At 34.3% G+C, this 13,679-nt stretch overlaps 1 protein-coding gene across 1 annotated transcript; it reads right to left on the bottom strand.

The window, feature by feature from the left end:
* Positions 1-1,109: 1,109 nt before the first annotated feature.
* On the bottom strand, positions 1,110-4,608 carry LOC103432324 (protein indeterminate-domain 12-like). Its single transcript, XM_008370513.4, has 3 exons — positions 4,265-4,608; positions 3,599-3,998; positions 1,110-2,148 (listed from the first exon to the last, which is right to left on the bottom strand). Exons 1-3 carry the CDS (start codon positions 4,437-4,439, stop codon positions 1,329-1,331), a joined length of 1,395 nt encoding a protein of 464 aa, XP_008368735.3. The 5' UTR covers positions 4,440-4,608; the 3' UTR covers positions 1,110-1,328.
* Positions 4,609-13,679: the final 9,071 nt, after the last annotated feature.

Below are 13,679 nucleotides of genomic sequence, written 5' to 3' on the forward strand. Positions count from 1 at the left end.
CCCATTGGTCCAAAATCCACACTCCATAAATCATGATAATATTCATCACATGTATGGAATTGATCAAATGATTTGACGTCTTAAAATTATTTTCATGGAATATTATTTATTTGTTTAATTGTTTTGAACAACTTCCACTTGTTTATGCATTTGTCGGACGATAATTATTAGTTCTAGATTTCTCTAGTGATTCACGGATCTACGTACTTTACCAACTTGTTAAATTCAATAATTCATTGCTTGACTAATTGGCCTATTGAAGCTATATATTATTCAAGCCAGTTCACGATATTAATATACAAGGCCATATGCAGTGGGGGCAGTCACAGACTCACAAGAAAAGCCATGAGTAAACTCCGATCGACAAGCTTCGCAGAACAATGTATAGTCGCTCTTACTTCAGTAGAATTTCTCTTATTTATGTTTAAAGAAGTTTAAAGTTCAAATTTCCGTCTCTGTCTATGGTTAATCAAATAATACATGCATGTACGTACATATGGAACTACCACTGTCGAAGTGTCAACATTGGTGTGGGTCGACTTGAAGTGTCGAAGGGTACATACGTCAATTTCTATGGCCCTCTAACGACGTGCATACTTCACTTCTTCCTTGCATTTCGTCTCTTCTTAATTTTGCACTCGTTTATTGTCTTTTATTCTTATTTTGGTCATTTACTTGTAGTGAGTGGGTAACTATTGCAAGGGCTCAATGGGAATTTCAGTGCATGCAATGATGCACGTAGTACTGGCACACTGCATGCATTCTTTGATACATGTACACCCGTTGGTCCCCCAATTACCAACTAGCCAACTACGATACGATCAGTGCTAACATAAATATAATACAAAATTCTTAAGTTTGCTCAAATTTTGACGACCAAGTGAGATTACCAATCAGACCTTCAAGATTGTATTAGGTTCAAAAATTGGCCATGCAAAGTCCCTCATGTAATTTTCTCAAACTTATGGGCACGTACTTTTCATATTTAGGGTTTTGTTTTGTTTTGTTTTGTTTTGTTTTTTATCATCGAAGGTTCCCACGAAAATAAGAAAATAAAGAAAACCATTAATTAAATGGTCTATAACAAACAAATTTGAAGAAATATAAAGTAACAAAATGCAGAAATTATAAGTCTCAAAGAAGATAGAACTAAGTGTGACAATCGAGAGGGAAAGTAGTGCAATTACACAATGAAGGTATTCTCAAGAGGCCTTCATTTTAATTTCGACATTTTTAGGTTTCCGGGACATAGAATGCAGGGCTATTTCCGTCATAATAAAACTCCAAATTACCTTCTTACCCTTGCGGTCAAATTTCTGCCCGAACGGTCAACAGTCTCCCCACGTTTCCGAAGCAGTAGTAGTCTCAGCGAACCCGAAACCCTGGGGCTTCAGCAGCGAATCATGGCCACGAAGACGCTCGTACGGCGGCTGATGGAACCCTACGCCACCGGCGTACGTTAGCATGTCCTTGACGTGAACACTGCGAACGTTATTATTATTATGCCCCGTGCCATCCCCGTTCAGACCTAGAAAGTCTCTTGTCAGACTGTCAGTCTTGCGCCACGTCGCGAGCTCTCCGGACGCGAACCCGCCTAGATACTCTGTGGAGATCATGTGGCTCGCGGTCCCAAACTCTCCCAAGGTCAAGCCCGCTGACTGTCCCTGTTGGGCTCCAGAGGCTACTGCTGCACCAACGGTTGCCGCCTTTTGGAGGAGTGCAGTAGCTGAAAGGTGGGCAGATGACGTAGTGGGGTTGGAGTTGGGTTGTGAGCTCACATGGAGGTTTTGGAAGGGTGAGATGATCAAACCCTTGTGGGGTTGTGGTGGTGGTGGGAAATGGGGATGAGATTCGGGCTTGATGAGGTGATGGAGTGGGGAGTTTTGGGTGGGATTCGGGCTAGGGTTAGGGTTTTGATGAGGTTTTGGGGGGTCCCATTGGGTGAGGGAGATTGTAGTGAAGGGTGGCAATGGTGGGTTTGGGTTTGTGAAGTGTTGTTGTTGGTGGGTTGGAAAAGGGAAGAGGGAGATTTGAGGTTTAATTGTGGCGGCGGTGATGGAGGCTGTAGCAAATTGGTTTGCTGAGAGTCTCGCACTTTCTTCAGCCAAAGCATCACAGAACGCCCTGTGAGTTATGAAGCTATCCTTCCTATAAAATGTTTGATCACAAGCCAAGGGAGCAAGTTTCAATTGTTATGAGAGTTTAAAAAACTATATTAGTATCAATAATGTATTAGTATAAAATGTATATGATACACTGGTCTAAAACTCTAATCAGAGGGTTGAATTCAAAACCTGTTAACTTTTAGTTATATCACAAAGTTAATAAGTTATAACAGATCATCAGAAACTAATGTACTTTAATTGAACTAAAAATTCGTTTTGAATTAAAAAGTGAAATGACGAGAGTCAAAATATATGGAGGGATTTAATAAAACAAAAGGAAGAGCAAAGCCACACATGCAAAGAATAGAAGCACATTGTTCATAGATGGTGCAAATATGTCTTTACATTTGTTTAATGCGACTCCTGCGTAGGTGGAAGACAACGAAAAGGTTGTTGGGACATGTATACTACACATGCATGTGGAATCGTGAATAAGATTATCACAGGGACTAAAACTAAAACGTCAAAAATCCAAAGAAAAATATAATTATAAGATGCATGCCATAATTTGATGATGGGTTTAGTATTGCATGCAAACATAATTAAGCATTGGTAAATGGAAATCTGGAGAGAATTACGAAGACCCAAAAAAATTAGTTGAAAAAAGGGACTCGTGCATGAAACTAAGGAGATCAGATATTACATTGATGAGGAAAAAGAAAGCAACTGAGGAAGGAGGACAGCAGCAGATATTCTTTGCAGATTCATCAGTTTTCATGATGACTCTCTGCCGTCTGCAAGTAATTGATATATACCACACGCTTGATGCTTAAATGGAAAAAACAATGAAAAATAAAAATAAAACAAAAGGTCACGGGTTTTCCCCAACCATGAAATATATCCCAAAAGTAATTGAACTTCTTTAACTTTTTCTTAGGTTCTCCATCATTGTTTTCAAGACTGTATGCAGACACTCCATTGCAAAAATGCCAGAAGGGGAAAGAGAGGAAGAATATATAAACTCCATCTCAAAAAACTAGTGGGATTATTTTCATCTAAGAACTTGAGGACACAACATATATAAACCAAAAAGGTTACATATTTTTTGTTCTTTTTATAAAAAAGTTTACATATTTAATTTTCAAGCACGAGCACTATCTACAGAAGGCAGGTTTCAGGCAACAGTCGCTTATATTAATGGTGTACATTTTGGTGCAACCTGCCACACTGCATTCAAACCTTCAGATATACATATTCCAGGCATAATTTATTATTGTTCTTGCGTAAAAACAACCTAAAAAAAAAAAACCATGGAAAAACAATAATACCATGGAAGGCATAATTAATTATGACATGAGATTTCCCAATTTAAACAAAAGGCCAATGTTTTGTATGAATCACATTGGGTTCCAAACTCATGAAAACTCAAGAAAAAACACAATTTATAATTACTTTGAAGGTTTAAAGAAAAGAAAGGGAAATTAATCAATCACCTGGAGAAAAGGGTTCCACAGTCACATCTATATTCTCTTGTACCACAGGTTTTGGAGTGAGCCTTCCAATCAGATTGAACAGCATAGATCTTGGAGCACTTGTCACACTTCCACTTCTTCTCCCCGTGCTTCCTGCAAAAGTGCTTTTTGATCCCTGTGAGGTCACCAAGTGCTCTTGAAGGGTGGTGATGAACACATGAGGGCTCAGGGCATACATAGGCTCTCTTTCTGATCTGATCCTTGCTGTTCCTTTGCTTCAGCTTCCATGGAAGGTTGTGGCCTCTCCTGTGAAGCTGAAGGTTCTGATCTCTCTGAAAACCCTTGTTGCAAATCTCACACACAAATCTGTTTGTGGCAAGTAGGGTTTTGGGGGATAATGCAATCACTTCAGCATCTGGGTCTGGAACACATGAAACAAAGATATTAGTTTAATCTAAAAGTAGTCAAGTTGGCTAGAGCTCTGCTTTCCTCTGCACACTCAAATTCGAATCTCTCTCCCCATAATCATATGAATGAATTTAGTGGATAATATCGTTTGTATTAAAAAATGAAAATAATTAAAGAGTCTCTAAGTTACTGTAACACGACTGAAAACACCGGTAAAATGATCGACAAAAGTCAGATCCTAGAATTCCTGGAATCAATAAACCAGAGATTATTACATACCTGGGTTTCCGGGGAGGCTTCTTTTCTTTTTTATTTTGTTAGGTGGCTGATCATGCTGATGAGGAGAAATATTGGTGGAAAGGAGAAGAGGGTTTAAGGCAGCAGCAAAGTCTGAAGAAACACTATTACCTTCCTCAGACAAAGAAGTTGAATTGGACATGGAGATAGGAAACATGGTTAGCGTCCAAGCTTCTTTGGACTAAGGAAAACTCCAAAGAGAGAAAAAACAAATAAAAGCTAGCTGGATAAGCTGAGAGATGAGACTGAGAGAGAGAGAGAGAGGGAGAGAGAGAGAGAGAGATCTTTAGATATAAGAGAATCTGAGAGAACTTCTTCTGTTACACTTTAGCATTCACTTTTTATTTGCGCCTTTGAACGCACAATTAGCAGGGAAATGAATAAAAAATATTCATTTTTTAGGAGGCAAAAAGCAAAAAGAAAATTATAAATATTTTCAAGGAACAGTGTGGATGCGGTCCTTATTTATCAATATTCTTTGATTGAAATCTTATTAATTTTTTTGTTTTGATTGAGGTCCCTGACATTAATGTAATAATGTAAGTTACTATATTTTTTAAATTAAAAATTAAAAATTGAAATTTGTAATTGTTTATATTAATGAGATTTTAAATAAAACCCATAATTTATGGGATTAAAAATAATAAAATATAAATTATACTCTCTATTATATTGTGTGTGTGTGTACACATATATGTATGGGTACATTAACTAAAATTAACAAAAAAAGTTATTGTACCAAAACATGGATACATTCTCAAATCAACGAAAAAGAATGTACCCATATAAGTTTAAACATGGATTAAAAATTTTGAATGGATTTTATATTAAAAAAGGGTACATTTTACGTATAACAAATTGATATATTTGAGAATGGGTACATTTAAGATTAAAAAAATTGAAAAATTATATGAATGGGTACATTTAAGATTAAAAAATTGAGAATCTTTTTATATATAAAAAAAAAACTAATAGGTACAAACTTAATTTAATTTAATTTTTTATTATTTTGGAAATGTTTGAATTGAAAATTAATTAGAAGTTTAATAGAGGTGTGAGTATTAAACCCTAAATTAATTACTAATTTTTATATTAAAAAATTATATAATAAACATGTAAATTCATTATCACATTAATACTAGGGACTTGAATCAAAATTTGAGAACTAATAAGGTCTTAGTCAATGAACAGTAAGAACTAAAGACCGAATACTAATTTTTCCTATTTTCAATCTCGTGAAGTAGTGATGATGCTGATTCTGATGATGATGGGTTATTCGATCTCCCCTCCAGGTCACTATCTTAGCTAGGAGAACTAGGCCATGGCTTGGATTGCTTCCCTGAGCAACTCTGCAACACCACCAATCCAAACTCTCTCTCTTTCTCTCTCTCTCTCTCTCTCTCTCAGATCATCATCAAGAGCTGTTGTCCATGCAAATCCAACATGGAAAGACTACAGACAATTCTCTCTCTCTCTCTCTCTCTCTCTCTCTCTCTCTCTCTCTCTCTCTCTCTCTCTCTCTCTCTCTCAGTAACCCAAGTCACAGAGCCATAGGGTCATTAGTTGTCATTGAGCCCAATAACTTTAAAAACTCTATGTATATTTATTTGTATATTGTATTTGACCTCTACAAACAGTTAAGGTAAATTAAATTATGATCTCCTCGTCCTACTTCTTCTTTTTTCTTCTATCATGTTTGTCTTCATTTTCTCTCTTCTTGTGTGAAATTTTTTAGTTGAAAAACCTTGAAAGTCTTCAACATTACCCCACAATATCCTGCATCCACTCTCAACAAGCCTGTACAAGCAATAGTAGTCGTCGACATATGTTGACATAAAATTTAGGCATATGTTGGCAGGAACTGACAAGTGCCTATTAGATGCTCGACGAAATGACCTAATGAAGCTTTTTGGTTAATATTATGACTCAATTATTTGAAAATCCTGGCTATACCATTGGGTAACCCTCTCCTTTTTTCTTTTTTTTTTCTTTATATGATTCTATAAATTTGAAGTTAGAGAGTGACGGGAAATTATGAAGAGGATATTTCAGTACAACTCAAGAAGCAGCTGGTTGTTCTAGGCTTATAGTGTACAGTACTACTTCTGCAGCAGTGTGATGATTATAGTGGGAGACTAAGGAAAACAAGGGTGGGTAAGAAAATTTGGAAATTTCTAATTTTTTTTTGTCAAACTAAATTTTCTTGGAAGAAAATATTTTAAAAAAGATGAAAAAGAAAGGGTGGTGTTATTTTAAAGGATAATGTTAGGGAGGTTAAAATTTTAAACCAAACGATGTGTCACCAATAGAAAATAAGGGAAACTAATAAAAAGAGCTTGAAAACTTTGAGTTTTAACGATAATGACAAAATAAAGGGTAAAATGAATAGTAGCAGGTTTGACTTTTTAGTGTAAAAATATGATTTTTCGTTAAAGTAAACAATACCGTGGGCTTTTCGTTAAAACTCCCTAGAAAATAAGTATGTTAATCAACATTTAGGTAATAATCAAATCATCAACATCCTTATCATTTGTTTTATAAAAATTTAATTTAAATTTTTGATATTCCTTGTATTACCTTATTTTAAAATAGGGGAGGGCCGGACGGGTGGTGGACTCTGAGAGAGTGTAGGTTTCTTTGTTTATAGTTGGTTTGAGAGCAGACACTCTGTGTTTTATATTGTTTTACTCTGAAGAATTAATATCGCTTATCTTTTAATTTTTTGTATTATATAAAAAAAAAATGGTATTATTTAAACATGCAGAACCAACACAAATGATATATAAAAAGAAAAACAAATGAAAAGTTCTTAAAAATTTTAGTTTTAATCAAAATGATAAAATAAATATGTAAGTGAATAGTATCATGAGTGACTTTTAAATGTAAAAATGTCTTTAACGTTAAAAGTGAATAATACCAAGAATGTTTCATTAAGATTCCTTATATAATATCAACTCGTATATTGAATATTGATGTGTAATAAGTAAATATGTTAATTTTACGTGTTTAATTAATTAAAAAAGAAATAACACACAAGTAGAGGAAAAAGTCTATAGCTAGCTAGGGAAAAAGCTAGAAATTCTGCAAAGGAAGTCAGCCAAAGCAAAGACGAGGAAGAACCACAAATCCACTCAAAATATTTTGGGTAATTTTTTTTATCTGTCTCTCACTATCTTTTTTATGAGTTAATTATTGAGTAATGCTAGTTTTTCTTTTGGAAGTATGACGCTGGCACTTTCTGTCTTTTCCTTTGTTGCTGTAATAAAACACCCAAACCCCGAAAGGACCTTGATTTGAATATTGAAAGGAGGGATATATTTGTTTACAGGAAGACTTATAGAGAATAAGAAGCAGCTTAAAAAGCTTTTGTCAAAGCAAGGGACAAGGGTGGTGAAAAGGCAAAGAGATATATAGACATGCATGGACCGACCTTTCTCAACTTTATTTTTTGTATTTTATAATACCCCACTACTACCATGATTGATCCACTGACTGACTACAACTATATGTACAGTATATACTATGCCACATTATATATATATTATGCACATTACAAAGCATTAAAACTAGACTTAATTAATGTATGATTATTGAATAGTTGATTACCTTTATTTTACCTTTATTCAATCATTCCTCCCAATTTCCCAAATCGATCCTTTTCCTAATATTATAAGTGCTAATATGAATAGTTTGGTTAAGAAGAGTCTAAACATTGGTTATGGGTTGCCATTTTAGTACTCTTTAGGGTATCTGCTCTTTAATTGAATACTTTACATGTTATTGTGCTTGTTTGTTAATGGGACAACTAGCTCAATCAGTATCGGAGTATATATGCAAAGAAGGTGGTTATCGTTCCGAACCGATGTTCAGGCCAAGGCCAAGAGAATTATTATGATATTATAAAAATGCATTTTACAATATGGAGAGATGAACGATAGTGCAGAGCATGCATGAAGTGACAAACTTGATTGACAATATATAGCAAATGTCAGATCTGGTTATTAAATTGAGATATTAGAAAGCGCCAATACTATTGTTTATTATTGAAACCATATATAATTATTCAGAAATATAATGATTTGTGTTGATTTAAACACACTACCTTCTCTATATGCAATTACTCGATCAAAGTTGTGATTGAATTATTTGGGGGGTTTAGAATTTGATTCAACTCAGTTGTTGGTGGTCATTATATAGTTGAGGAATTTTCTTTCCCCTTTGTGTGTTTCTTTTGTTAATATTCTCTCAGATCCTAGTGTATATAAAAGTGCCCAAGCAAACCCCACCAGGGGGGAATTTAGAAGGCCCTCTCTACCTTCTTTTATCTTTTTCTCTTATAACTTTCTTTATTCCAAACCCAAATCTAAAGCCACAAGCAAATTGCCCATTCTGTCCCCTTCATTTTAACAAAATCAGCAAACCCTTTGCCTGTACATTTACAATACACATGGTTAAAAGTGTCCTTGGCAAGTGATTCTCTTCCTTTTGAAGCCATGCGTGTCTTAAATAACATGGGCAGCAACCATGCAAAACCAATCCCTTAAGCCTCAGGCGTGTAGGGCATAGGACCCATTTGTGAACTGCATGTTGTTCTATTTTTTTTGCACATATAAATCCTCTGGAAATTGGAATCCTATGTGGGTTTTCTTTTGATCTTCAAATCTTTTGAATATGCAGGGCCTTTTTAGTGAGATTCATGTTCTTTTCTTTTGGGATAAGATGAGATTTATGCTTCACTGATTAATTAACACCTTTAGGAAAAAACAGTGCGATGTACAATTGGCTGAAAGAAAAAAAAAACAAACATAAAGATAAAAAAATTTAATAAACCATAACCAAAGTTGGGGAAAAAAGAAGAAGCCATTTCAGTATAGCACTGTAACACCATCATAACCTAAGAAGGCAAAATTCTTAATCAAGATAAAAAGAAGGCAATATTCTCTGTAAACACATTGCCCAAAATTATTTTCCCTACCAGTTTCCCTCCTCACCAAGTTAACCAAAGTTTGTGTAAAACTATAGGGGGTGGGGGAAATAGGAACTGATCGAATCGTTTTGGTGCTAACTGAAGGTCCTTGCCTTTGGCTGTGTTCTAGCTTTTGAGGTCTCTTTGTTGTTGTTTAGTGTTTTGGTTGATTGTGATCTTACTGTTTATGAACTTGGTTTTAACAGAAAATTAAAATTGGACATTTGACAAATAGGGGAGATCGACAAATAGGGGTCAAATTTTTTTCCTTAGGGTCAGCTAGGCTTCTGGAAGTTGGTGGCAATTTATCAATTAACAAAAATGCTCCATGGGGTTTGGTCTTAGTCTCTGATAATATATTGTTAAACTTTGAAACACTTTTTATTTTACTTTTCATATATACAATTAAGAATATCTCTCTTTGTATACAGCTCTCGTCTTATAAACTCATTATGTAATGAGAAATATAGATATATAAAGGAGCAACGGTTAATCCTTGAGTCTCCCCTAGTTGAGAGAAGTAAGAGAAACATAACTCAGTAATTGTCATGTCAAGGTAATTACCAACATAGGAAAAATTAATTATTTATTTCATCTAAAGAGTATATGGACAACCCTTCAATTAAAATTGGGATTTTGCTAATTAAGCATAAACCTACTATTGATAGATATGGAACTTATAACAAGCAATGAGCCAAAGTTTGAGAAATCAGAAACCCTAGAAGCGTGAAGAGTCACGTAAAAAAACTACCCTTTCAAGCAATTGAAGTAAACATAAAATTCTGATAGATAGCAATCTCAATATCTTGTGGAGAAGAACTTACATAGAATAGGTTTACCGTTATGGTGATAGTACGTTCAAATAAAAAAAACGTTATATATAAATTTCTTATCACATGACATTGTATTGTTAAATTAAGTCGAACATAACTGTAAATTCATAACTCATTTTATATGAGTTGCTCATCATATATCATCTTGCTGATTCTAATTTGAATCTATTTTATAAAACTTTGTTCTGTTCTGTATTGCATGGAGAGAGAAGGCAAATTTTGATGAACTGGGAAGAAAGGTAACACCGTGGGGGCCATTCCTTGTTCACGGGTTCTTTCTATTACCAGATTCTCACTCTCACATGCAAGTTTTGGCAGGAACGCCTTATATATGGAGGCAGATTTTCTGCCCTCCTGTTTGAGTGTAATTTTCATCCCCTCTTATTTGTGCGGTCACAGTTAAGCCACGTTAATATTTTATATTATTATTGTTTTTTGTCTTATTATTTTTATAAAAAATTAATATAAAATATTAATGTGACTTAACTGTGACTGCACAAAATAGAAATGGATGGAAATGGCATCCAATAGGAGGGCAGACAATCTGCCTTCCTTATATATCTCTATCTTATTCTTATTCAATATATTATAAATGTATATGTGTGTCTATATATATATATATTTGACATGACCATTTACTTTCTCTGCTAAGCAATCCAATCTTAATTAGACAAACTAATTTATCAGTACTAAACCCTAATTTTTCGGTGTAATTGTTAGACCGTGTTATCAATTTATTCATGTTATAAAAATGCATTTATTTATTTATTTTTATATTGTATCTATTTAGTTACTTCATATCCATTAGTGTTATAACACGTATATGTTTTTTTTTTTAAAGAAAACTTCAACAGTATGAAAAAATTTTTATTGATAACAAAAAAAGAAGTTACACCTAGTTGCTGGGGTTGGGGGGACATGAAACCTAACCCTCTACATCCAAACCTAAGGGTCTAAATTTGCAAAATAGATCGAGCAACATCACATGATTAAAAAAAAGTGAGACAAACTTACATGCCGAGATGCACATTAATTTGAAGTCGAAACCAGGAAAGCCAAAATAGTCTGAATACAAAGCAGCACGAGCCACTAACGAAGGGGAATCATGCCATACCAAAGTTGGACAAGACAAGCCCATATTAGTAAAATTGTCCGCAACAACATTTTCTTCGTGATATATGTAAGAGGAGTCATCTTCCAAATGCGGTCTAAACAAGTAGACCATTGCGTAGGAAGAGGCCAATGATAATCATAATCAAGCGATGGGAGATTATAAATAACACTAGAAGAGCCACTTTCCAATCAAAGGTAATGCCAACTTCATTGATATGCAAACCCTACACCAATAATAATTGCCAATAATGATTTGTGATGACCAATCCCTTGGCAGAAACCACTAAGAAGTTTACCATGGCAATCCCTAAAAACTTCTCCACAAGCAGCAGAACCAGGACTTCCTTTAGACAAACCATTGGTACTGAGTTTAATCCAAGGAAACCAAGTATGAGACCAATGCACATGAAGAATAGTAGGCATCTTGCTAGGGATTGGTCGATCCCAGAGCATAAATGATAGAATGTCAAAACCCTGAGAGTAACTAAGAACAAACTTCCTAGCATGAACGATCCCAAAATTGATAGACATGCAAGGAAAATAAAAATATATTTGACGACCCTAAAAAATAAACTTATAACACATAAATTAATAATTTATGAGTCGGTCTAACAGACTAACAAGTAAATTAACCCTAAAGTATTCATTCATGTTTTGGAGTGAACATGAAATGGCTTATTATATTTAACAATGTATTATATTGGATTTAATCCTCTAACACTCTTTTTTCTGTTGAGAAGAAATCCATAATTTTACATGCTTGCATTTCACTAATCTTCTCCAGACTTGCAAGCATCTCATATTTTTGACTTCTGACTTGCTCATATAACAGCTAATGCCGATATGCCTAAAATTCCAGACACAGAATGAAATCTGAGAATTGATGACCTCAAACCCCAATAAAGCTAAGAATTTATGGGCCTAACAGTATGGGCTGAAACTTCACTGAATTACAGGCCCAAATGATCATTCATGGGCTTGAGTGATGGACATCCTTTGTGAAATTAATGGTTGGCCCCTCAACAATGAAGGGAGAGAAAAAAAAAATAGAGAAACCAAGGTGAAGTGACAATAATACCATTGGAATTGTATCTTATGGAAGGTTTTACACTATATTTGGATGAAAGAAATAAATTTGGAATTTGGATAAAAGTCAGAATTTATAAATTGACATGCATCAATTCCCTTGTTTGGATTCATAACCATAAAAATTTAGAATTTTCGCGTGTAAAAAAAACTTGAAATTTGGGACCTCCAATTCCCAAGTTTTAATTCCATGTAAATATGGGTCATTTATCAATTTCTATGATTAAGAGTTTAAATATAACAAATTATGCATTCGATTCTATTGTTATTTTAGGTTAACCAAACAAGAAAATTCACAAATTCTAGAAACTAAAATCCCGTCATTTCAATTTCCGTCATTTTGAAAATTCATTAGTGATCTTAAATTTCTTCATCCAAATATAATGTTAGTAAATGCTTGAGGAATGGAAAATTATTTTTGCACACTCTTAGTTATTAGATTGAACATATTAAAACTAAGAGTATGTAGAAAGTGAAAAAGAGTGCATCTTACGGGGAAAAATGGCGTTGAGTTTAGTACTTACGGGTTGAGGATGGTCTAATTGCTCAATTTTGTAAGTTTTTCGTTTAAGATTGTGTTTGCTCACTTCTCACATGTAGTCCACACTTACTCTATTTCACCAAACTTGAAAATAGAACAAAGCACCCACAGCTTTACAGCTTTTTATGAAATACACTCGACTCACTCTCACTTTAAATATAAATCAATCACATCTTGACATGCATTTACAAAGCACCCACAGCTTTACCGCTTTTTATGAAATACACTCGACTCACTCTCACTTTCAATATAAATCAATCACATCTTGACATGCATTTTCAGTTGAATCTAATGCACCTGCACTTGTGAGTAGAGGCTACGCTAAGGGTTCACTCGAACCTAATTTTGTAAAAAAACATTTCTTCTGCACTTCAGCAGAAGTGCTTCTAAGGATTTTTTTTTTTTTTGAATTAAAATCCAAGCACTTCCAAAAAAAGAATCGTGGTAAGAGCTTCTCCTCGAAGTGTTATCAAGACCAAAAAATACTTCTTTTAAGTTTTTACGTACAACGTTGTCAGAAATGTCTTTGATCATCAAAGGACACTTTTAACGTTTCTAAGAAGTCTCAGACATGCACTAGAGAAAGCATGTAGATCTCATGAATTGGTGATGGCCTAGGAATTTCAAGAGCAAGAAAATACTTTATTTCTCCTTTAGCAAAATTAGAATTTGAACGCGAAAGCTTTTATTTTCGTGTTTTAAAGGTGATTAGTCCATGAGAACGTGCCTCGTGGACTAACGTAGGAACACAGAGGAGAAGTTAGAAACTTCAAACTTCCCATCTTGTTCTATAGAAACTTTCAAGTACAAGTTATGGAACTTAACTTTCTATCCTTCTTAAGTAATCCAAACTTCAGA

Source organism: Malus domestica, chromosome 03 (genome assembly GCF_042453785.1).
Source record: "Malus domestica chromosome 03, GDT2T_hap1".
Taxonomy (NCBI): domain Eukaryota; kingdom Viridiplantae; phylum Streptophyta; class Magnoliopsida; order Rosales; family Rosaceae; genus Malus; species Malus domestica.